Below are 25,626 nucleotides of genomic sequence, written 5' to 3' on the forward strand. Positions count from 1 at the left end.
GGTCTGGAGGTGACGGTAGGTCTGGATGGGTCTGGAGGTGATGGTAGGTCTAGATGGGTCTGGAGGTGACGGTAGGTCTCGAGGTGACGGTAGGTCTGGATGGGTCTGGAGCTGACGGTAGGTCTGGAGGTGATGGTAGGTCTAGATGGGTCTGGAGGTGACGGTAAGTCTCGAGGTGACGGTAGGTCTCGAGGTGACGGTAGGTCTGGATGGGTCTGGAGATGACGGTGGGTCTGGAGGTGACGGTAGGTCTGGAGGTGATGGTAGGTCTAGATGGGTCTGGAGGTGACGGTAGGTCTCGAGGTGACGGTAGGTCTGGATGGGTCTGGAGGTGACGGTAGGTCTGAAGGTGATGGTAGGTCTAGATGGCTCTAGTTTAGGGCTGCTTGATTATGGGAAAAATCATAATCACGATTAATTTGGGCAATATTGAAATCACTATTATTGAAACGATTATTTTTGAGTTTGAAAACATGCATTTATTCTGGATTTCTCTCCCAAAAAAAGCTTTGTAACAGAACTTTGAAATTTCGCCTTAAAAAAAACACAAAATGGTCAAAAAGAAAATGTTCCAATCTAAAATAATATACCGATATGTATACAGCTGTTCTGCCCTTTTTATAAAACGTTAAATAAAAATAAACGAAAAACTCGATTATGTTAATTTTGTGATCGTTTGACGCTAAAATCGAAATCGCGATCAAAATTCCATTAATCACCCAGCCCTAGTCTGGAGGTGAGGGTAGCTCTGGATGGGTCTGGAGGTGACGGTAGGTCTGGAGGTGAGGGTAGGTCTGGAGGTGAGGGTAGCTCTGGAGGTGACGGTAGGTCTGGATGGGTCTGGAGGTGACGGTAGGTCTGGATGGGTCTGGAGGTGACGGTAGGTCTGGATGGGTCTGGAGGTGACGGTAGGTCTGGGTGGGTCTGGAGGTGACGGTAGGTCTGGAGGTGAGGGTAGGACTGGAGGTGACGGTGGGTCTAGATGGGTCTGGAGGTGATGGTAGGTCTCGAGGTGACGGTAGGTCTGGAGGTGACGGTAGGTCTGAATGGGTCTGGAGATGACGGTGGGTCTGGAGGTGACGGTAGGTCTGGAGGTGACGGTAGGTCTGGATGGGTCTGGAGGTGATGGTAGGTCTAGATGGGTCTGGAGGTGACGGTAGGTCTCGAGGTGACGGTAGGTCTGGATGGGTCTGGAGCTGACGGTAGGTCTGGAGGTGATGGTAGGTCTAGATGGGTCTGGAGGTGACGGTAGGTCTCAAGGTGACGGTAGGTCTGGATGGGTCTGGAGGTGACGGTAGGTCTCGAGGTGACGGTAGGTCTGGATGGGTCTGGAGATGACGGTGGGTCTGGAGGTGACGGTAGGTCTGGAGGTGATGGTAGGTCTAGATGGGTCTGGAGGTGACGGTAGGTCTGGATGGGTCTGGAGGTGACGGTAGGTCTGAAGGTGATGGTAGGTCTAGATGGCTCTAGTTTAGGGCTGCTTGATTATGGGAAAAATCATAATCACGATTAATTTGGGCAATATTGAAATCACTATTATTGAAACGATTATTTTTGAGTTTGAAAACATGCATTTATTCTGGATTTCTCTCCCAAAAAAAGCTTTGTAACAGAACTTTGAAATTTCGCCTTAAAAAAAACACAAAATGGTCAAAAAGAAAATGTTCCAATCTAAAATAATATACCGATATGTATACAGCTGTTCTGCCCTTTTTATAAAACGTTAAATAAAAATAAACGAAAAACTCGATTATGTTAATTTTGTGATCGTTTGACGCTAAAATCGAAATCGCGATCAAAATTCCATTAATCACCCAGCCCTAGTCTGGAGGTGAGGGTAGCTCTGGATGGGTCTGGAGGTGACGGTAGGTCTGGAGGTGAGGGTAGGTCTGGAGGTGAGGGTAGCTCTGGAGGTGACGGTAGGTCTGGATGGGTCTGGAGGTGACGGTAGGTCTGGATGGGTCTTGAGGTGACGGTAGGTCTGGATGGGTCTGGAGGTGACGGTAGGTCTGGATGGGTCTGGAGGTGACGGTAGGTCTGGAGGTGAGGGTAGGACTGGAGGTGACGGTGGGTCTAGATGGGTCTGGAGGTGATGGTAGGTCTCGAGGTGACGGTAGGTCTGGAGGTGACGGTAGGTCTGGATGGGTCTGGAGGTGACGGTAGGTCTAGATGGGTCTGGAGGTGACGGTGGGTCTAGAGGTAACGGTAGGTCTGGAGGAGACGGTAGGTCTGGATGGGTCTGGAGTCGACGGTAGGTCTGGATGGGTCTGGAGGAGACGGTAGGTCTGGATGGGTCTGGAGGTGACGGTAGGTCTCGAGGTGACGGTAGGTCTGGATGGGTCTGGAGGTGACGGTAGGTCTGGAGGTGACGGTAGGTCTGGATGGGTCTGGAGGTGACGGTAGGTCTGGAGGTGACGGTAGGTCTGGATGGGTCTGGAGGTGACGGTAGGTCTGGATGGGTCTGGAGGTAACGGTAGGTCTGGAGGAGATGGTAGGTCTGGATGGGTCTGGAGGTGACGGTAGGTCTGGAGGTGAGGGTAGGTCTAGATGGGTCTGGAGGTCTGGAGGTGAGGGTAGGTCTGGAGGTGAGGGTAAGTCTGGAGGTGAGGGTAAGTCTGGAGGTGAGGGTAGGTCTGGAGGTGAGGGTAGGTCTGGAGGTGAGGGTAGGTCTGGAGGTGAGGGTAGGTCTGGAGGTGACGGTAGATCTGGAGGTGACGGTAGATCTGGAGGTGACGGTAGGTCTGGAGGTGACGGTAGATCTGGAGGTGAGGGTAGGTCTGGAGGTGAGGGTAGGTCTGGAGGTGACGGTAGATCTGGAGGTGAGGGTAGGTCTAGATGGGTCTGGAGATGATGGTGGGCAGCGGCCCAAGGCCGGGGGGATTGTACTTCTCCACTCTCATCAGCCGCCGGATGATGTCGTCCAGGTCGCGAGGCCAGCTGAACACGTGAGTGTTCTGCAGCCAGGTGGGAACGTGGCACTGCATTGGGGGAACAAATGTGGAGATTAGTTTGATTTTCCATGGGTTCAACCCATTCATATCAATGTAGTGAGGGAGTATTTATACAGTAACACATAAAAAAATAGCGATGTAAGCTAATAAAATATCCTGTTTTACACTGTTTACGGTTTCACTAAAGAGGAAATTACTATTATAGAATGCAAGTAGGTTGAGACACCATTTAGAATCCATTAAATGGCAGGATATATAAAGTTGCATCCATGGCAATACAAATACACCATTTATTGATTTAAATCAAGAATGCTGCAATTACCTTTCTGCCCCCTGGGAAAATGATGGGAATGAATCTAAAATTCTTGCTGCCATTTTGGATGAATTCATTCTGCAACTGATAAAAAAAAGAAGTATTATTTAAATTGTATTACCTGAAGGTGAAAATGCATTAAAAGGCTGGGAAACTAATCCTTTTATTTTATTTGTTTTTAATGTGGTTATATGTCTCATATGATCATCAACATCTTGATCAATGCCATGTTAGCACTGTTACTGTTCCTTAAAACAGTGCTACAATCTTATCAGTATTCTAGGTAGTATTCATGACAAATGCGTGACAAAGTTGATCAAGAGTCAGAATCATGGCCTGGAACCATCCGTTATTATTAGGGATGGGCACGAGTAGTAAATTCCAAACTCGAGTGATCGAAGGAATTCATCGAGGATCAATCGAGTACTCGTTTAATCAAATCTATTTTTAGAATGCAACGCATCTGCAGCAGGAATAGGCCTAATGATGAACGGCAATATTATCAACCGAACATGTAATGCTTATTCTCAATCAATCCTAACCATTGCAAATAATTTAAAGCTGCAAATAAAACAGCAGCAAATGAACAAAAAAGTACTCAGCGAGTTTGCCTGTCCATCAACCGAGTTCATTTGTAACGAGGAGTACTCGAGTAATCGATTCCTCACGCCCATCCCTAGTTATTATAAGATAAGTTGAGTGTATTTTTTTTTGCTTAGTAGTGTTTAAACAGCCACTGCTGTTCATCTGAGCTGTGGGACCATTGTTCAAAAACAATAGTGGCGTGGCTTTAAAAGTATTGTAAAAAAGGTTGGGGGGGGGGGGGGGGGGAATGAAAACAGATAAACAATTTTGCGGAATTGCGGAAGGCCTGTCGTTCGGTTGGCCTACCTGCTTGTGGATGTAGACCGTGTTGAGGGTCCTCTCGTCATTCTCCAGGCCAAACGGAGAGGCACTGACCGTGTCGTAGTACTTTGGACTGATGATGATGATGATCAGATATTCCTTCTGTGTGATGAAGGAGGGGAGGAGAGTATGCTTATAATAAAAGGCACAGTTTATGAATTATACTCACATACACACATACATACACAATCAGATTTACTGTGGATTTCAAACAGTAAATCAACGCTTATCCCTTCATGGGTTTAGCTTTCATCTGTTTTTTTTGCACGGGGCGAACTGGTTGAGCTGCTGATGTGCAGCATGCGGACGTACCTCGCTCAGATAGCGCTCCATGAAGTCTATCTTGCTGATGCTCCTGAACTGCTGCTCGAACATGTCGATCTGGGACCAATCCAGCAACAGCATTTAGAAAATATCATGAGAGGCTCAGGAACAGGAAAAATAAAACTGCCCCACGAATGGTATTTAATTTGAGTTATAGCCCATATCCCAAGAGTACTTGAAATGAATGGAAAAAGAGTGCCATTTTCTATGTGACTCAACCACATGGGAGCTGGGATGATGGGTACCAAAGAGAGTGTTTCTATTTCCATTTATAATAACAAATACAAAAGCATGTACGCACGTGTGTGTCAAAGCCGTTGTGTCGCAATAGGGCAACAAAGTTGATGACCTTGTTGACGTGTTCTTCATTGTCAGCTTCGTATGTTACAAACACCTTCCCTGTTTTGGAAACACCAATTAACTATCTCTTTCAGCAGGGCAATTGTTAAGTACCAATAAACAAATCTTATCACATATAATGTTATGAAATGAAGTCATTAAAGTGGACCTATTATGCTTTTTCGACTTTTATGACCTATAAACGTTGTTATAATGATTGATAGTCATGTTTAACCATACTAAAGTGTCAAAAAATGACGTACATGCATTTCGACGTATTCCTTGCTGACAGTCTGGGGTGGCTGTGCAGAGTGCTAAACACTCGGGACAACGTTTGGCATTCACTTGTTCACATTTCCGGGAAATCATCTACGTAGAGGCACTCCTGCAACGCCCCCATATGCCTGGTCAAATCTGCCCGCGCGCGCGCTTCAAGGAAGGTAACCAATCACAACAGAGTTGGGTTGGCAGGAGGGGGGCGAGGGGGCGGAGAAGGACGAAACCGAGCGTTGACAGAGAATGCTGAAAGCGCCCAGATGAGAGGAAGAGTTTCCTGAAAATCTACATCGTTTTTTGTGCATGGTTAAACATGACTATCAATCATTAGAACAACGTTTAGGTCATAAGAGTCGAAAAAGCATAATAGGTCCCCTTTAAGTTTCACGATTTCAGCGGAAATTGCTGAATCCAGGTCATGTGCAGACATTACGAGGGTGTGCAGAGAAGCTGCCGTCTTTACTCATAGTATTGATTATTGAATTCTTACCCCCCATGAAAGCGATCGCTAACCGCCTGTCTCGTAGCGCATACTTACTCTGTTCTGGGGATAATTGGCTGCTATTGGATGTATTCTCCTTTTTAGCTGGGTCATTGGGACTGGAAAGTGGAAATGACCAGATAAAAAGCTTTTGTAAAGGGTTTGCTTAATGAATGTTAATGATTGAATGTGTATTGTATATAATTGATATTTCAAAGCTTACTGGTCCATGCCACCAACTCCTCGAGCTCTGGTGTCATTCGGATCTTATCCAATCAAAAGGAGAAACGTGTGTGTTAATGCTGGGTCGACAAATGACGCATCAATTCACCACAGTCAGTGCCTACATCTAAAGACCTTAAAAAATGGGTTCTGGAACCCAAAGGGGTCGCGATCCAGTTGGAGGTGGGTCGCAGTCTTACAACACACAGAAGCCCTCAGAAAAACCATTGAGCGAAAGAAAGGATCCCCAATGCTTTTTGGGTCCAAAGATGACAGGGTGCTGAGAAGGCCTGCTCTACGACGACGTGGACAGAAGCACACTCACAGAAGGGCGCGTAGGGCAGGTGGGGTACCAGCATGGGCATCTGGTGGGCGAAGGCGGGCCCCCTCTTGAAGGCCTCTGGGGGGCACTGTGCCCAGCAGGCGGGCCCCGGCGGCTGGCAGTAGTAGGGGGACATGGTGTGGTGGTAGAGCTCCGGCGAGGGATGGTTGGAGTGCAGCGAGTACGGCTGCTCCAGGCTGCCCATGCTGGGGCTGTAGCGGCCCGGCAGCGAGGAGCTATTGTCCGCCGGGTACAAAGCGCTCTCCCCCGACTGGCGGGAGAAATCTTTGCCGCTGAGACAGGAGTTGGCCGGGCGACCCGGGAACCCGGCGCCACTCCAGCCGCTGCTGGCGTAGCTGGGGTGGGTACCGGGCCCCCAGGAGCTGTCCGGCGCGCGGCTGGGGAACGGCGTGGGGTGGTGGGGGTGAGGCTGGTGCGGGTGGTGGGCCGGCGGGTAGGAGCTGCAGTACATCTCCGACAGGAAGTGGGCGGGGTGGTGGGCGGGGTGTTTGGGGTCGCTGTCGCACCCGTTGCCGTGATGCGCGTGGGAGGGGCGGGAGGCGGGGCCCGGGGCGGTCCCGCCCTCACTCTGGAGCTGGCTCATGGTCTCGTCGTCCTCCTGCGGTGTGTTGGGGCGTCTGGTGCTACTGTAAAGGTCAGGGGGGGTCAACACAACAGGCCTTTGTTGAGCAAGCAGCCATGTTGATTCAAGTCGCAGGGTGAATAAGGTCGTTGTCTCTCTTTTTCAGGCGATAACAACTTTCCCACCCCCCATATACATACATACATACATACATACATACATACATACATACATACATACATACATACATACATACATACATACATACATACATACATACATACATACATACATATATATACAGATCATTTCGAATAAGCTCTTTTCATAGCCCCCATTTTTACCTGTCATAGCAAGGTACGAAGGCATAATTTATATTTAGAATAGTCCCGTTTATTGAGTGAGCCACACCTAAATGGCTACCGAAATGGAACAGATTCCTAGTCAATGTTATCAAACCTGTGTGTACCCGACATGTCAAAATGGCTGCTGTTGAAAGGAATTTTTTAAATACCAAGTAAAAGTACATACCATGCATGACCTTCTATTTTATGGTCGATAACACTTTTAAATGGAAAGTGAAGCATTGCACTCGACCGTGCAGGTGCCGAGAAAACTGGTATCTTGAATTACCTTCAGGGCAAATCGTGTAAAAGATAATGAGCACACAATCGTGGAATTAGATTCGTAATAAACCTCTTTTATTCGGAAAGTTATTTACATGGAACAATGATCATAAATCATTGGGGCCTAATAATAAGCCTTAATGAAGAATTGTTAAATAGGCTAAGCAAAGCTTAGAAATGTACACGCTTAATTTAAATGTGTTGTCTATATGTGTAGAGCTACTGTGTTTAATATTTACCTATTGGGTGATGAGGTGGGACAGACAGGTGAAGGCAACATAATCAGGGATTTCCCGTCGAACATCCATGTGTGTCCAGGTCAATCAGCAAAACCCTTTACTGGCCAGAAGGGTCGATATGAAAATGAACTTTACAGCAAAATAATATTTGTTCTAATTTAGCAACAGGAACACACATGTGGAAGGTGTCCGCTACCTTTATTATATAAGCACGTAAAATATGCGCATCAATGGGAGCCTATTAATGAGCCTTAAATGGTTCTATAGGTAAAGGCAAGAGATTTCGGTTGAATTCACGCGTTGTCTTGTAATTGCAGGATTGGTGTGGAGCCATTGAAGTACGGTTTGAAATGTATGCATTCAACGTTCATTGGCGAGCACATGACGAGAGAAGTGGAAATTATGGAAGACCAAGCACTATAAGAACGAAGATGAGCTGTGATAATGGGTGACATGGTGACAGCTCCCAGCCCTCCCCCTCCCTGAGAGTTCAGACCAACCAACAGGTAAAGCCTGTAACCTATAATATGACCGCAATTCAGTCTAAGACAATTTGGTGCAAATTCTTCACTTTTAAAAGTTCAACGCCGTTTCCAAATTTCAAAGAAACAACGTTGTGACTGATGTTTCTTTGAATTCAGTTTCAAACGTAGCCTAATTTGTTGACATCCTGTATCTCATCTTCTCGCCAACTTCTCGCTTAAAAGTGCAAACGGAGGAACAGAAATCCCCCACCTCTGCAGACACGCAACCTGGATCACAATCACGATATGAAAAACTTTGTCAACATTTCACAAATTTCACCACTGCCAGGTCCCTGCCGCCTCATATGATGTATCATCAGCCCTGCATTAATAGGCGCATACGGTTTTCATAAATGCATTAAGCATAAGGCTATTAACCGAACTAGAAGTAGGTTAACGCACATCCCAAAGAGTAAAATAGTTTATCACAAGAGAAACGATGTATCTCATAAACAACTTGATCGGCACAATAGTCATCGGCGCCTTTACCTCTTGACTTCCTACGTGGGTCCAACAGGTAGGCTACGACGCGCTGTATCGCCTCATCAGAGAGCAGGTGATTCCAAGTAGAGTCGAACCAGAAAAAACGTGAGTCCTGATTCGCCTTGCTGCCAAAATTCAGTCTTTCATTTTATCAGTTGCTTCCAGATCAATTCAAAGTGTAGAATTTGGAGAAGCGGCGCTTATGTCACACAACATTAACTTTGCACGCCCAGTTGAGTTGTAGCTCCACCCCTCCGTCCGTCCTATATGGTAAATATAGCCTGCTACTACACCAGCCTGCCGACGGAATACGTATTGGGTTTCGCTGGCGTTCAGTGCACGTTCCAAAACATACTATACTTAATGTGGGTTAACAATTTAGTCGATGAAGGCCTACGCATATATATTTTTCGGAGTTCATTTCAGCTTTTAAAAGTTTTACACTGGGATGATTTTTAAGTAACTTTTAAGAGAATTATCATGTAATGTATAAGTCAACGTTGGCACATTGTAGATATCAGTAAGTCAATGCAATGATTACTTATTATGTTCATTTATTAACATAACATGACAGTTTTAATGGATTCGATTGATTAATATGAAGACCTTGAATTGCATTTTATGATGATTCAACACCTTACAGCCAACTGACAATGAAGAACTCCCGATGAAGACATTCAAATGCATTTCTTTTACAATTATTCAACCCATCAGAACTGACTTTGAAGACATTCAATGAAATGGGAACATAATATAGAAAACTCATAAATATCATACATCATGTACTCTCACTTGTACTGAGTGAGACTATAGGATAATAAAACATGTACTATTCCCTCCAGCATGCTCATAGTGGACCACTGTCATCTGAAGGCGTGCAGGAAGGGCGTGGCATCTACTCGGGTCTGTCTGGAGTAGCAGGTGTCTAGCCAGGCCGTCTTTGTGGCCACAGCCTGGGGGTACTGCAGCAGCATGTCCTGGAGCTCCTGGTGATCAACATTCATTGTGTTAAAGGTGACAAAATGATAGATGTGTGCTGGATAGATCAGTCTACCAGCCTACCAAGTGGACTGTAGAAAATGTTGCTCATCTGTCCAGCACACATCTAGGTAGACACGCCCACTTACGATGTCAGTAGAGGCAGATATTCAAACGGCTTATCACACTCACACCTGGTGGTATAATATGTCGCCTTTAACACACTGCACTTAACACAGCGCTCTGGGAAGTCAAAAGATCAACACTTGACATTATACGAATGACAGAATAAAAGGTCATGTGAACAAGGGAGAGACCGACCCACCTGTTTAACCACACGCCTACCTGGGCTTTAAGACCGCTTGCTACCAGTGTCTGACAGGCCTGCTTACCTGTGATTAACATGTTTCTGATTAACGAGCCTGCCCACCTGTAATTTACAAACCTACCTTTGAGTGGAATGTGTTGGTGGCTTCAGCGACGACGTGTGTGACCGTAGGACTCATGACGTCCTCCTCGTCTCCATCATAAGTACACAGTTATTAAGGAGACACAGCAAATACAACACAAGCTGCATACTTTGTGCATTTGCACGTGATTACTTTAGTTTAAGGCCCCGTCCACACAAAGCAGAGTTTTTGGTGAAACCGCATAAGTCTTGTGCGTTTCGGCCGACCGTCCAGACGGAGTCGGCGAATCCGGTGCCCGAAACCGCACATTTCTGAAACCACCGTCAGAGGTGGTTTCAAATCTATCGGGACCTATGAGGTTTGCGTGTTAGGATTCGTGTGGACGCCGGAAACGCAAACGATGACGTCATTAGCCCCCCACCAGCTGGGGGACGTCAGAGTTGCGAGTTTTTTTATTTAGTTTGTTATTTGTATTCTTTTTGTAGCTTTAAATAAAGCCCTTTGATAAATTAAATTACTAAATGTACATTAAAAAGTATTTCTGCTCAATTGAAAAGGTTGAATCTCCCCGTGATTGACTTTGTACACAGCGCACAGGCTGTATGCGCGCAGGCTTGATGCGCTCCACTTTTGGAGCGCATCAAATATTTACTAGAGCGCCTTAGATATTTACTAGAGCGTTTCTACAGCTCGATGCAGTTTCGCAATGACTCAGTCTTTACAGAGATATTCCTGAACCGTATTAAACGAAACCGGATCGTTTTCGCCCGATTGGGCTCCATGTGGACGGGGCCCAAGAAGTGTTTGGGCAATTACTGGTGAATACAATTCAGTAGGGAGTTTTGTTTCCATACCATCAATTACAACCACAGCAGTCGTTTTCATCTGATTGGATAACTGATTGACAACGCTAGCCCCTCTGGGCGTGGCCGTGAGGATATGTGATGAGGTGTCGTGCTAGCCTCTTCTTCTCGGTGGCGGGCAGGTTGTAGAAGAACACAAACACCCCCTTCATGAAGTCCGGGAGGACGGCGGAGCGCCGGGGCCCAGCGCCAGAGGCTCCGGTGTCTGACCCGCCCGGGGAGACGGGGGCGGGCTCTGCCGGGGGAGGTGGTGCACTGGTGGAGGCGGAGGGTTGAGGAGGAAGGGCTGGAGCCACGGCGGTCTTCTTGGGGGTCCTCTTGTGGTAATATCTGTCAGCAGCCGAGTCAAGGCTGAAACACTTCGTTTTTGTGAACTTGAGTCTTAAGGCAGGGTAGGCTGAAATAAACTTTAGATCATTTGTTAAAAATGTCTGGTCACCATCGCTGTAGGATGGTGTGTTATGATAGATAATGCGTTACAGGATGATTCTTTGTTGATGTCATGCAGAACAAGGTTATGTATAATTATATAGGGTGACGTAGAGGGATCATTTCATGCTGGCTGATGTCATGTAGGATTAGGTTATGTAGGCTGATCTCATGTAGGATTAAGTTATGTAGGATGATGTTACGTAGGATTAGGTTAGGTAGGCTGAAGTCATATAGGAGTAGGTTATGTAGGCTGATCTCATGTAGGATTAAGTTATGTAGGATGATGTTACGTAGGATTAGGTTAGGTAGGCTGAAGTCATATAGGAGTAGGTTATGTAGGCTGATCTCATGTAGGATTAAGTTATGTAGGATGATGTTACGTAGGATTAGGTTAGGTAGGCTGAAGTCATATAGGAGTAGGTTATGGAGGCTGATCTCATGTAGGATTAAGTTATGTAGGATGATGTTACGTAGGATTAGGTTAGGTAGGCTGAAGTCATATAGGAGTAGGTTATGTAGGCTGATCTCATGTAGGATTAAGTTATGTAGGAGGATGTAATGGAAGATGTGAGGTCCTCAAGCGTGACAGGATACATGAAGGTGGGGACCCCCTTTGAGGACAGGTACTTCCTGATCAGTCTCTCGGTGCCGTACCAGTTGAACCCTCGGGTCGAATGACCAATGCGGGGAAGGTGCACACTGGCTGGGAGGAGGGAATTCAGCATTGAATGAGCTTTGATATGGGATTCTAGAGGATTTATACTGGATGTCCATTCTTCAGAATAAATCCTCAGTCAAATACAGAACATTTCATATGTTTAGTTGCACGGTGTCTTTGTGCCTTTATGGACTGGACACTGATGGTACTAGACTGGGTAGCCCCGCCCATTCTGCCGGCGGTTTGAGTTCGCCCTGCAGAAGGTTCTGGAGAAGAGCAATACATTTCTTTCTAGTTTCGTTATGTTTTTGCGGGAGCCAATCACCAATTGGCTCCCGCTGGCTTTTCCCCCTGGCGCGCTATTGGCTGGTTCAACACAATGACGACAGGGTTGCGACGGAAAGCAGCCAATCGCGTACAATCATTTGAACTAGGCCCATTGATCCCGCCTCTTGTGCAATCCACGATTGAGCTTGGTCTGGCAATAGCCAGGCTATGACTGTACCGTATTTTTAAAAAATTAAAGCTGCATTTTATATAAGCCGCAGGAGTGGTGAATTGGGTTATATGTTTATATTTAGCACAAATTAGCCGCTCTGTAGTTAAAGTTGCGTCTTATTACGCATCTTTGCCCGCCATAACCCAAATACTTACATAAACCACAACAACATTTTTAAAATAGTTGTTAAACATCAAGGAAGCCTCCGTGAGTAGTTGGAGATAATGCAGAGCAAAGCTGTAGTACCTTGTATCCTGAGTTTTTGACAGATTTAGCAATCAAGGCATCTTCTATTTTGCCAGCAATTAATTTGGGCTTTGACGGGATAGAAGCTGTGGCTTTACGGTAGACAGGAAAACGGGTTTACATTGAGAGGGAATAACTTGTAGCATAGCACCACAGGTCAGAATAAAATATTGGGTCGCTACAAGGCATATGGTCTACAAAGTAAGCCACAAGCAGGTGCAAAATACAGAACATTTCAACACGAGCTGTCACTAGACCATCCAGGCTGACCTTTACTCCTTCGGGCCGCAGAGTAAATCTTTTTCAGCCCTCCTTCCAGAGCACTGAGGTGGATCCCAGACAGGTTGTTGGATCGGTCCCTCTGCTGCGCCACGATCAGGGCCACCTAACACAAACACAGAGTTCAGTGAGTACACTCCTCTATACGTACAGCTGCACTCCAAGCAAACTGACTGCATTCGATTGTATTTCCCAACCAATTTGGCCCCAATCCAAGCTATTTGATAAATAATTGGCGGTTGTAGATGATTAATAGCCATTCGTAATTGGTGTTCATCCTTTGATACACTCATATGTGCTCATACATGCCCTGTGGAAGTTGGAACAGTGCCTCTTCAGTGCCATTGTGAAAAACTGTCATGGACAAACAATAGTTTTAAACATTGGTCCTTTGGAGTTCATCTTCAGGTTATTACCCTGTTCAAAGGCGCATGAGCGCTTAGGCAGGCAGGAGCAGCAGGGGATTGTCTTGACATGTATACGAGTATTAAGCGTGGAACGCCAAGATAACAAAGGAACAACTGCAAAGTAAAAGCACTAGGACAGGGGATCCGATTATCCGAGTTGGCCTCTGGCCTTTCTCTTACCTGGTCCTGACCATCCAACCGTGACTGTTTGTCATCGATGGGGAAGAGAAGCACATTCCCCAGGTCCAAGTCTGAAACGCATAGAGTTAACGTTCAAAACAGCTAGCATGACTAAACCTAAAAATACATGTGTAAAAATACACAATGTTTACAAATTCAAAACAGCAAGTAGGACTTGCAATACATTTTCATACGTGCATTTCAACATACAAATTAAGAAGCTTCTTCTACTACTTCTCAGATCCTACACTACACAAGTTTTCACACCAAGTCTAAAAGCTCTCGGATTTGGCAACATGATTACCTCAGCTTTCAAACCTTCACTTCGGTCCCCTAGCTGATATTGTTGAATAGCTCCAGTCTAGCTTTCATGCTACCAGCTATATTGGATTGTTTATTGGCTCCAGCCTAGCTGTCATGCTACCAGCTAGTTCATCATTTATAAAGGCTAGCCTACAGTTCATGCGACTAGCTAGCTCATAATTGGTTAGCTCTAGCCTAGCTTTCATGCTACAAGCAAGCTCATAATTCATAAACTCCAACCTACCTTTCATGCTCCCAGCTAGCTCATATTGTTTGCTTGGTTCATCAGACCTCATCTCCAGAGCAGTAAACAGACCTCCTCGTCCCCATCGCCCAGAATCATCTGTACAACACACATACAACACATAACCGTCAAAACGCAAAAACACATTCAATACACACAAATGCACCATAAAAATGCATACAATTCAGAACCTCATTAAAACACACAGGTCTTTATACAACAAACAACCCAATTAGAAACCCAACTCCATTTAAACAGCCCAAAACAACTATACAACACACAACCCTTTTTAAGACAGACACATATACACAAACAAAACACAAACCCATTAAACATGAGACACTTTGACTGAATGACGTTTTGGTAGCGGTTTGAGGTGGACAGTTCATACCAACACAGTGGACAATGATGGCGTCTTCCGGTCCAGTCTGAGGGTGTGTGACGTCCCCCAGAACGTAGTGGATGGCGGTGGGGTCCGACTCTGTGGAGCCCTCGCTGGCAAGGCTGACGTCATCCCCCTCTTCCTCCTCGTCTTCGCAGCTGTCCTCCGAGTGAAGGCACAGAGACCTGTAGCCCGAGCTCTGCCACCAGTCCATCCTGAACCAACCAATCAAACAAAACATCAGTTAATTATCAATTCACTGAATCAACACTTTCTCAGGAATAAAGTGAATTAGGAATAATCATTCAATGATCTTAATTCAGGAAATATTATAAAATTAAATTTGTACTTTTGAAGGTTTTATCCTTTTTATCGTAGAGTAAGACATGAAGGTATGGGAGGTATGTTCCAATCTATATTGAACAAGAGGGGCCTGCTTGACTTGTGGGCAGCCATACTTTTTCTTCTGCTTCTGCTCCTCCAGTTTCCTCTTCCTGTCCTGCTGGAGCTTGGCCCTCTTGGCGGCTGACTCCTGGTTCTTCTGTCGCCTGAGCTCCAGGTCGGCTGCACTCAGAGGCTTTCTCTTCCGCGTAGAAACCCCAAGAGGCCCGGTCAGCAACACCTGGGGATTGAAAGGACATGAGTATTAAAGGTACGAGAGGACCCTGAAAACCGGGAACCATGGGACATGTGGGGACCAAGAACACACAACACTTTTAAAGACATGGGGACCCACAACAGACAACTCTTTTAAAGACGTAGGGACCAAGAACACACAACTCTTTTAAAGACATTTGGGGACCAAGAAGATTACTCTTTTAAAGTAATGCGTTGACCAAGAACACACAACTATTTATGATATAAGGAGACGCAACTCTTTTCAAGACAAATGAGGACTCTTTAAAACGTTTTGGGACAATAAAACATCAATACTTAAGAATTAATTATGTCTTTCTTTAGTCTCAACACACATGATTGATTGGGAAATTCACGTATTTCCACAGAATACACAAACCTAACAAACTAACATGAGAGAAACAATGACATCTCCGGGCTCCAGATAACCATCATATCAACTCCATCACATGTCTCCACATAACCGAACCAAACCTCCCCAGAAAGGGGATTTGAGGGCCAACCTCACCCCGGCTTTGTGTCTGAGCGAGGGCCCCTCCCCGCTGTCATCTGTGAGCTCGGCCAGCTGCTCCTCCTGCAGACGTTGGAAGCTCTTCAGGTCCTCAGTGCTGGGTTCCTTGGAGTAATCCCTCCCCTCAAAGTAGTACATGTGGTCGGGCTTCTTCTTACCGTCTGCAGGGATTCAAAAAAAGTACAGTTTCTGACTTAGATCAATTGTTACCTCACAAAAAATAATTGTCCACCAGATGTGCTCTGTTAAAATTAGCGAAGTCACTATCGATGACACTTGGAAATGATCAGCTGTAAAATAATTATTATACATCCGTGGTCATGGGGAGCTCTAAAACCTACTTTGGACATCGTCCTCAGAATCATTCTCCTCTTCATCTTCCTCCTCTCCCCTGCTGGGCGATGCTGGGTCTTGTTCCGCCACCCACTGGCCATTCTTTGTATGGCCGAGGATTTTCCCCAGGTCCACATCCTGTATGGAGCTCTCTTCAGACGCCAGCAGTTTGTCTACGCCGAACTTTAAGATCTCACTCAACTAGACGGATACGCAGGAAAAGGGGATTTAGCTTAAATGTCTAAATTAATACATTGGTTCTCAGATAAAACAAATGTTAAGAAAATGTATATGGGTTATGGTCCGCTGGAACTATAGATTTGGTCCTACGAGTGTGGAGGCCCCGGGGAGAGAGAGAGAGAGACAGGTACCGACCTGTAGTCCACCAGCGGAGGCCTGGTCCAGCAGGGAGAAGCGCCCCTCCTCGATGACGGCTTTGGTGAGGTCCAGCTTGGACGTCGCACGGGAGTACACCATCTCCTCCACCGAGTCCCGGCCAAGGAGACGGATCACCTTCACAGGCCTGGTACACACACACACACACACACACACACACACACACACACACACACACACACACACACACACACACACACACACACACACACACACACACACACACACACACACACACACACACACACACACACACACACACACACACAGGCCTTCGGGTTAGCCTGTTGACATTGGGGATCGTACCCGGAACCTTTGGTCTGGGACCCTAACCACAAGACTATCCTCCCCACAACGACGATCTTGTACGATATTTATAGATACAACACACTATAATTAAGGTATTTTTTTTTAAATATAGCAATAATGTAGACAAAAATAGCTATAATGTGTGTAGAGAGATAGACAGACAGACAAGAGGTTATCATTGGTCTGGCCCATCACCTGGTCTGGCCAATCCGGTGGCAGCGAGCGGCAGCCTGCAAGTCATTCTGGGGGTTGAAATCACTATCCATGAAGACTACAGTGTCAGCCGCTGTCAGATTCAGCCCCACACCCCCTGGGGAGACAAGAGAGTGAGTGAAGTGCTATAGAACTCTTTAAGGAGCCGTCCATGAAGACTACAGTGTCAGCCTGGCAGATTGACCCCCACGTCCCCAGCGGAGACAAGAGACTGAGTGATGTGCTATAAAACTTTCGTCAAGGAGCAGATTACACCATAGCCACATAGTGTTTGTGTTATGGTGTAACATGTCTGTCCCCTTTGCATTTTTCTGCAGTTTCTTCAGAGCGCATAGTGTTTAAACTTGTTCAACCGTTTCCAGAGAAATGCCATTTGAAAAAAAAGAGGAGACTTGGGAAAAAAACAAGAGGCAGATTGTACGAGTGAAGGGATAGTAGTTTGGGGTTTTAGAGAGCCTCGCTTCATGAGGCTGTGCACGGTCTGGCGACAGCAGGGAGATGGAGGGGAGAGGAGCAGAGGTTTTTTTTACACTGGGGCTAGCTTGATATCGCAGGTCTTTCATATTGTATCAACACATGGGCCAGTCGCATTTGGAATCAGTGGAGTTGTTTCCGTTAAACTCATGTTCTTTCAAATCCACACAAAAAAACATCATCCAATGAAATTCGGCCTGACTGTTAGTTACCACCTTTTTAAATTGGCATGATTGCTAGCCATGTACACCTGAATGTGACGTCCTGTGTCTGCACTCGCAAACAACAGCAAGAAGAAGACAAGCCCTTGCCTGCCGTATCACTGGAGTTTCCATCAGAGGAATCATAAAGGGTCATGGTATCCATCTTTAGGTGGCGGCGGTGGAGAGCTCACCTGCTTTGGTGCTGAGCATGAAGACAAACACGTCTTTGCTGCTGAAGTTCTTGATGGCCAGGTTTCGCTCCTCTCCACGCACCGACCCATCCAGACGCTCGTAGCTGTACCCTGCAGAGTCCCCCGCCAGGCCCAGGGTCCGCCAGGGAGGGTAGGGGGAAGGACATGCAGCCAGATTACTTATTGTCATTCACTCTTTACCAAAGAGACTTGCAGTGAGGTCAGGTACATGTCATTAAGGCGCAGGTAGGGGTTGGACAGTCAATACAGAGACACTTCATTAGGGGAGAAGGTAGGGGTTAGACAGTACAGAGACAGGGATTAGAGATAAGGCACGGGTAAAACAGTACAGAGACAGGTCATTAAGGAGAAGGTAGGGGTTGGACAGTACATAGACAGGGATTAGGGATAAGGTACGGGTAAGACAGTACAGAGACAGGTCATTAAGGAGAAGGTAGGGGTTAGACAGTACAGAGACAGGGATTAGAGATAAGGTACGGGTAAGACAGTACAGAGACGGGTCATTAAGGAGAAGGTAGGGGTTAGACAGTACAGAGACAGGGATTAGGGATAAGGTACGGGTAAGACAGTACATTGACGGGTCATTAAGGAGAAGGTAGGGGTTAGACAGTACAGAGACAGGGATTAGGGATAAGGTACGGGTAAGACAGTACAGAGACGGGTCATTAAGGAGAAGGTAGGGGTTAGACAGTACATAGACAGGGATTAGGGATAAGGTACGGGTAAAACAGTACAGAGACGGGTCATTAAGGAGAAGGTAGGGGTTAGACAGTACATAGACAGGGATTAGAGATAAGGTACGGGTAAGACAGTACAGAGACGGGTCATTAAGGAGAAGGTAGGGGTTAGACAGTACAGAGACAGGGATTAGAGATAAGGTACGGGTAAAACAGTACAGAGACAGGGATTAGAGATAAGGTACGGGTAAAACAGTACAGAGACAGGTCATTAAGGAGAAGGTTAGGGGTAATATTGAGCCAAGATGCCTACTGTAGACATTGGGGATCAAAGCCAGTACCTTTCGGCTAGGCTGGGAGTCAAACCCCCCCCCCCCCCCCCTTAATAAATATTAAAATGCTTACAATTTTAATAATAACGGTAAAATGGGACATCTTGCAATCTTTTTAACAGTTTCTTCCTCCTTTCTTCTTCTTCTGCATTTAACTACAAATAGTGTCTACTGACTATCCCTCTGGTTTTCCAGGGGTTGTACCGGTAGCCTACCTCTGTATTCCATGTAGTCTTGCAGAATATCCAGCATCCTGGTCATCTGGGAGAACAGCAGCACTCGATGGCCCCTTCAGACAATGTGAGCAGAGGATTGACCAATCAGATCAACTTGAGCAGAGGACTGACCAATCAGATAACTTCTCTATCTAATTCTCAATTTCCAATAAAATACATTCATTTATAAAAGGGATGGTGCAGTAATCTGATGGCCAAAAATATATGCTCTAACTAAAGGGTTTCTAACATCAAATATTTAATCTCAATGTTTAACGTTTACTGTATATCTATACATTTGTAGTTTAGGTTTAAGTATGAGATTAGGTTAGAGATGCCTACATTTATGTAATGGTTTGGTATATAATGCAATACTGCAATTTCATCGCATAAAATTGCATAAATATGCCGCATATTTCATCGAATTTTTTAAGCCAACGTGCCGCATAATCAAGGATTTTTGGCCGCAACAATCACAAAGAAACGCCCCATTTTTCTGTAGGGACTGATCTACACACAGATGTCCATCTTGACAGTTAACTCTAAATTAATCTAGTACTTAGCGGCTGCTGTCTCCGTCATCCCCGGTGGTGACTAGCGGTATTGCGACCACTGACCCTTTATGGAGGAAGGACAGTAAACTGTCCAGAAGACACATCTTCCCGCTGGCTTCGATCAGGTGCTCGCCCATGATAAACGGCTCCGGTTCCACCCCTGAGACAACAACGGTTAAACAAACATGTGTGTGTCACTCGCCAGGGGTGTGACCAAGGGCGACGGCCCTTGGAGCATCACGTCCCCCCGAGACCTCTGACTTACCGTCGAACAGGTAGGGGTGGTCCACGCACTTCCTCAGCTGCATCAGGATGTTCATCAGCCTCGTCTTGTTGCCTTGCTCGTTTCCAAAGGCATCTAGATTGGAATAGAGCCGTCATCCCGACTCCTCCATTCGGATATACAGCCCTGGCTCCATTCTATGTAACCTCCATTTGGTTATACAGCCCTGGCTCCATTCTATGTAACCTCCATTAGGTTATACAGCCTTGGCTCCATTTTATGTAACCTCCATTAGGTTAAGCAGCCTTGAATCCATGCTGTGTGCTTGTTGTGTTCAATCAAATCATGTATTTTTTGGCATAACAGCATCTCTAAAATGACTCAATGTAAAAGTCTGTTAAACATGTTTACAGGTATATTTAGCATGCATGTTTTACAGGTATGTTGCACAGGCATTTCGTACGGGTATATTTTACAGGTATATTTTACATGCGTGATTTACAAGCATGTTTTCCAGGTGTCTTTTCCAGGTATCTTATACAGGTATCTCCGACAGGTGTGTTTTCCAGGTGTATTTTCCAGGTATCTTCTACAGGTATCTCCCACAGGTGTGTTTTCCAGGTGTATTTTCCAGGTATCTTCTACAGGTATCTCCCACAGGTGTGTTTTCCAGGTGTATTTTCCAGGTATCTTCTACAGGTATCTCCCACAGGTGTGTTTTTCCAGGTGTATTTTCCAGGTATCTTATACACGTATCTCCCACAGGTGTGTTTTCCAGCGTGTTTTGTGCACGGTTCTCTCACCCAGGTCCTTGGTCAGGATGGCCTTGTAGTACTTCTTCTGCAGGGCTGACATGCCGTGGTACACCAGCAGCTCCATCTTCCCGGGCAGGTCGGCCGCCACCTCCGCCTTCACCCGGCGGAGCAGGAACGGCTCCAGCACGCTCTGCAGCTCCGCGGCTACACACAAAGGAAGTAGACCGTTACTACACACAGGAAGTAGACTGTTACTACACACAGGAAGCGGTACATTACCGTTCGTTCAGACAAGGGAAGTAGGATGCCACTACAGACAGGAAGTGATCGTTATCCGTTAGTAGTCCACACAGGCAGTAGTATGTTACCAAAAACCGAAGATGCAGATGACCTCTATCGGGAGATGACAGTAACTACACACAGGAAGCAGGTGCCAGTAACTACACACAGGAGGTAGATCAATAACTACGCACAGGAAGATTTGATTACAACTACTACACAGAGTAAGAAGGGAGTAGAATAGCTTTGTTTTCTTGGAAATAAGGGGAACTATTTATAAGTTGCAATCAAAGATGCATTATTTTCTTCATAAATAGTTTTCAGTTTAATAAATATTAGGGGTGTGACAATTCACTCAGCTCACATTTGATACGATACATGATATTGGGTTTACGATTCGATATTATAACGATATTTTGAACAAAACGTATGACTTACAAAATATGCAAAACAATACCATTTGCCCTATATTTCCATTTCTTGTCAAATTGTAAACAAGATGTGTGTAACATGGTATAGACTTATCATCTTGTCATAAATGGCAATAAACTATTTATATATATATTTATTTTTTTAAATCAGACATCGCAAAACATTTTTTTCTTCACGATTTAATATCGCGATATTTCATGGCACGAAATATCGTCACACCCCTTATAAATGTATAGATACAGTACCAGACAAAGTTTGGACACACCTTCTCAATCAATGTTTTTTTTTTTTTTACATTGCAGATTAATATTAAAGACATTAAAACTATGAAGGAACATGCAAAAAAATGCTCAACAAACCAGAGTATGTTTTACATTTTACATTCTTCAAAGTAGAAACCTTTTGCTTTGATGACAGCTTTGCACACTCTTGACATTCTTTCAATTAGCTTCATGATAGTCACCTGGAATGGTTTAATGGTTAAGAGGTGTGCCTTGTCAAGAGTTAAGTTGTGGAATTTCTTGCCTTTTTATGTGTTTGAGACCATCAGTTGTGCTGTACAGAGGCAGGTTTGGTGCACAATTCTATACAATGAAAAGGCCTATTCGACTTCAGTTCAAATCCATATTATGGCAAGAACTACTCAATTAAGTAAAGATAAACGACCGTCCATCCTTACGTTAAGACAGGAAGGTCAGTAAATCCGAAAGATTTCAAGAACTTTGAATAAGTACAGTGGCGAAAACCATCAAACGATATAATGAAACCGGCACTTATGAGGACCGCCCCAGGACAGGAAGACCAAGAGCAACCTCTGCTGCTGAGGAAAAGTTCATTTGAGATACCAGCCTCAGAAACCGCGTTCAAGTAGCACACATCTCCACGTCAACTGTTCAGAGGAGACTACGTGAATCAGGCCTTCATTGTCGAATTGTTACAAAGAAGCCGCTGCTGAGGAAGAACAACAAAAAGAAGAGACTTGCTTGGGCCAAGAAACACAATGAGTGGACTTTAAACCAATGGGAATCTGTACTTTGGTCTGATGAGTCCAAATTTGACATTTTTGGTTCGACCCGCCGTGTCTTTGTAAGACGAAGAAAAGGTGAGCGGATGGTTTCTTCATGTGTGGTCCCCACCGTGGACCATGGAGGAGGGGGAGTGATGGTGTGGGGGTGCTTCGCTGGTGACACTGTTGGGGATTTATTCAAAATTCAAGGCACACTTAACCAGCATGGCTACCATAGCATTCTACAGCGACATGCCATCCCATCTGGTTTGCGCTTAGTGGGACCCGGATTTGTTTTTCAACCGGACAATGACCCCCAACACACCTCCAGGCTGTGCAAGGGCTATTTGACCAAGAAGGAGAGTGATGGAGTGCTGCGGCAGATGACCTGGCCTCCACAATCACCCCACCTAAACCCAATAGAGATGGTCTGGGATGAGTTGGACCGCAGAGTGAAGGCAAAGCAGCCAACAAGTGCTCAGCACCTCTGGGAACTCCTTCAAGACTGTTGGAAAACCATTCCAGGTGACTACCTCATTAAACTGATCGAAAAGGATGCCAAGAGTGTGCAAACCTGTCATCAAAGCAAAAGGTGGCTACTTTGAAGAATGTAAAATATAAAACATTTTGGTTTGTTGAGCATTTTTTTGTTTCCCACATAATTCCATACGTGTTTCTTCGTAGTTTTGATGCATTCAATATTAATCTGCAATGTTGAAAATAAATCAATAAATAAAAATAAAAACCACTGAACGAGAAGGTGTGTCCAAACTTTTGACTGGTACTGTATGTCAGGGACAGTTATGGTGGTTATATCGTTCCTACCCAGAGCAGGTCGGTTCTGGAGGTCGGCGTAGTACTGGACAAAGTCCTTGGCCTGGTCGGCGGGGAACAGGCTGGGCTGGATGAAGCTGATCAGGGAGTAGACCTCCAGGAGGTTGTTCTGGATCGGAGTCCCAGTGAGCAGAACCCGGAAACCGGTCGAGAACTAGAAGAACAAGCAGAATGACTCGGATGGAAAGAAGCTGATTCAGAGGAGAAGGAGGAGGATGACGAAACGGAGGAGGATGATGAGGGAGGAGGAGGAGGATGATGAAGAAGAAGAAGTGCTGTGGTACCTCGCTCAGGGTCTTGTGGAGCAAGGAATCCTGGTTTTTCAGTCGGTGAGCCTCGTCCACAACCAGAGCCTTCCATTTCCAACTGAAGACCAAGAGATGAGAGATAATTAGCCAACACTAAACCAACTAGAAGGATGTGTGGTTAGGCCTTCATCTCTCTGATCAGAGGAGTCCTACATGTTTGTGTCTTTCCTCATTTGTTTACCACAAAGGTGCTCCTGCCACCAGGGCCTGATTAACAATGAAAAGGGCACATTCTGCACAACAGCACGCCCAACCAGCGTGCAAAAAGCTATGATGCATCATGTATGGCCCTTTCTTTCGTATTCACCACTCTAGAGGGCACTTCTTTTCAACCATGGAGGCACTGATGGCTTAAGAGGGCATCAAGAGGGCACTCATTGAGGCACGTTATCGAATTCTCTGGTTCTAGAGGGCTCATCATCCTAATTTATTGTATGAAGAGGCACCAGAGGGCACCCAATCATTTTTTTCACATGTAAAGGGCAGCCAATAAGGCACTTTCTCTCGTATTCGCCACTCTTGAGGGCACTTTTTCAACCATGGGGGCACGGGGGTACGCCACTGGTGATAACATTTGAAATGAATAATGACTAACCTTTTCAAGAAGGAAAAGTCTTTCAGACATATCTGGGAACAGAAACAAAAGTTGTATGTTGTATGGAGGTGGAAGAGGTAGCAGTGTTATAACTTTATGGATATTGTGTGTGTTTACATCCATTGACTCTCACCTCATAGGTCGTGAGCAGAACGTTGAACGGCGTGTGTTTCGTCTCTTTCTTCAACTCGGCCCGTTTCTCTTTGTCTCCTTTGTAGCAAAGCACGGAGAGAGAAGGAGCGAAGCTGCAGCCACAACACCCCAGCGGTTGTAATGAACATGCACAGAGATATCTCTTAAATTCAAGTTCTAGTTCAAGGTTATTATAGAGCCCTTTAAAAACAACAACAACAGTTGACCAAAGTGCTGTACAATTCAACTATCTAGTTATAAAAACAAACAAATAAAATAAAACCAATTTAAAGCACAAAAAGGGTCACTCATCCCTGAAGTGGGATGAGTGGATGACCACTTTACCTTTCTAGTTCAGTTCTCCAGTTCTCCAAGACAGACAGCGGACTGAGGACCAAAAAGGGGCCATTGACACCAAGACATCCTTTCATGTACACCAGCAGAGAAATTGTCTGAAGGAACATTAAATACTGCGTTTAAAAGGTGCAACCATTTAAGGATTTTATTTAATGAATCAAAGAAGCATTTAACAATATAATCTCTGTAAAACATTTTATATTACGATCTGGCAGGCTTTCTCTAAACCCATCTCATTCAACTAGTTGTAATAATCAAAGCAGAGATATAAAAGGATGTTCGAAATGTTAACTATAATCTTGACTAAAATGTTAACTAAAAATTAAAATCAACCATCGATGTAAGAAGTGAATAAGTGTGTTTTAATATCACAGACCTGGCAGGTTTTCCCTAAACCCATCTCATCTCCTAGGATACATCCTTCCTGGTTCTGGAGGCACTGGGTCAGCCACTGCACCCCGTCCAGCTGGTAGGACCTCAGCTGTATCCCTGAAATAAAACAACCCTTATTTCTGGGAAACTGGAAGCAGAGCAGCGTATCTTTCATATCTCAGGACATTGTTATGGGAATGCCTGTCATTCTAATCATGTCAATTAAACTAAGTAAATTGATTTAACTGCTGCGCATGCCGTCGATCTATCGTTAAGCTCCAAGAAAACAAACCCCTTCATAAAGATTATGCATAATACATCTTTCAATTATATTACAAAAAGACGGCTTTTAATGGAAATATTGAGTTTTAGGCTGCTTTGAGGCGCTGCCACCACCAAATCGACCACTATAAATGTTGCCACAAACCGTGTAAGCCCCACTTTTGCAAGTCACTTTGGGCCACAATAGTCTTCCGTTTGGCTGGAACACTGTTTCTTGTATTGAGAGCAAAGCTTGACATTTTTTTAAAAGTTAGGCAAGTTCAGTTTCAGAAGTACAGGTTAGTAGTCCGCGAATCCGCGCCAACCAAACAGTTTATGCTTGGCACTTCCTGGTCATGTGACCAGAAAAGGCAAATACTGGTGTCATTGCAATATTTTTTTACCGTTTCAGCCTTTATTATGTCCATGGTTTCAGCTCTAGAAAGGTAATGATTATTTTTTTGTAGCTTTATTCCTTATTCTAAACGTTTGAATGATTTCTGTCAAGTTAATGCTGCTTTGACACAATCCCGTCCC

At 45.2% G+C, this 25,626-nt stretch overlaps 2 protein-coding genes across 9 annotated transcripts; both read right to left on the bottom strand.

The window, feature by feature from the left end:
- Positions 1-1,010: 1,010 nt before the first annotated feature.
- traf3ip2l (TRAF3 interacting protein 2-like) lies at positions 1,011-8,846 on the bottom strand. 8 transcript variants are annotated; one of them, XM_030371997.1, is made up of 11 exons: positions 8,596-8,846; positions 7,583-7,682; positions 7,249-7,350; positions 6,138-6,778; positions 5,814-5,856; positions 5,648-5,709; positions 4,796-4,893; positions 4,483-4,551; positions 4,156-4,272; positions 3,274-3,348; positions 1,011-2,978 (listed from the first exon to the last, which is right to left on the bottom strand). In XM_030371997.1, the coding sequence occupies exons 3-11, from the start codon at positions 7,302-7,304 to the stop codon at positions 2,832-2,834; spliced, it is 1,308 nt and encodes a 435-aa protein (XP_030227857.1). In that variant the 5' UTR covers positions 7,305-7,350; positions 7,583-7,682; positions 8,596-8,846; the 3' UTR covers positions 1,011-2,831. The 8 variants fall into 8 exon arrangements, with proteins under 8 accessions (XP_030227857.1, XP_030227855.1, XP_030227856.1 ...); XM_030371995.1 differs by having other exon boundaries at positions 6,138-6,781; XM_030371996.1 differs by having other exon boundaries at positions 6,138-6,781; positions 7,583-7,677; positions 8,596-8,839.
- Positions 8,847-9,126: 280 nt separating this feature from the next.
- Positions 9,127-25,453, bottom strand: chd1l (chromodomain helicase DNA binding protein 1-like). Its single transcript, XM_030371991.1, has 25 exons — positions 25,256-25,453; positions 24,833-24,945; positions 24,445-24,551; positions 24,101-24,212; positions 23,968-23,999; positions 23,349-23,430; positions 23,056-23,218; positions 20,562-20,717; positions 19,801-19,893; positions 19,599-19,695; positions 18,982-19,055; positions 17,737-17,847; positions 16,851-16,965; positions 16,326-16,473; positions 15,959-16,151; positions 15,615-15,778; positions 14,929-15,092; positions 14,480-14,685; positions 14,089-14,187; positions 13,542-13,612; positions 12,946-13,060; positions 11,867-11,975; positions 10,919-11,170; positions 10,017-10,098; positions 9,127-9,575 (listed from the first exon to the last, which is right to left on the bottom strand). The coding sequence occupies exons 1-25, from the start codon at positions 25,347-25,349 to the stop codon at positions 9,453-9,455; spliced, it is 3,075 nt and encodes a 1,024-aa protein (XP_030227851.1). The 5' UTR covers positions 25,350-25,453; the 3' UTR covers positions 9,127-9,452.
- Between the last annotated feature and the right edge of the window lie 173 nt (positions 25,454-25,626).

The sequence above is a fragment of the Gadus morhua genome, chromosome 12, assembly GCF_902167405.1.
Source record: "Gadus morhua chromosome 12, gadMor3.0, whole genome shotgun sequence".
NCBI classification, from domain to species: domain Eukaryota; kingdom Metazoa; phylum Chordata; class Actinopteri; order Gadiformes; family Gadidae; genus Gadus; species Gadus morhua.

Coding starts and splice junctions, on each gene's coding strand:
- chd1l (XM_030371991.1), bottom strand. CDS start 25,349: ATGTCAAGCTTTGCTCTCAATACAAGAAACAGTGTTCCAGCCAAACGG. Junction 13,613..14,088: donor GCTAGCTGGGAGCATGAAAG/GTAGGTTGGAGT, acceptor TATGCGTTTCAG/ACTTGGACCTGGGGAATGTG. Junction 9,576..10,016: donor CCAACACATTCCACTCAAAG/GTAGGTTTGTAA, acceptor GTTGATCACCAG/GAGCTCCAGGACATGCTGCT.
- traf3ip2l (XM_030371992.1), bottom strand. CDS start 7,647: ATGTTCGACGGGAAATCCCTGATTATGTTGCCTTCACCTGTCTGTCCC. Junction 6,782..7,582: donor CCCACCTCATCACCCAATAG/GTAAATATTAAA, acceptor TGACCTTTACAG/TAGCACCAGACGCCCCAACA. Junction 4,894..5,647: donor CCAATTATCCCCAGAACAGA/GTAAGTATGCGC, acceptor TTTCCAAAACAG/GGAAGGTGTTTGTAACATAC.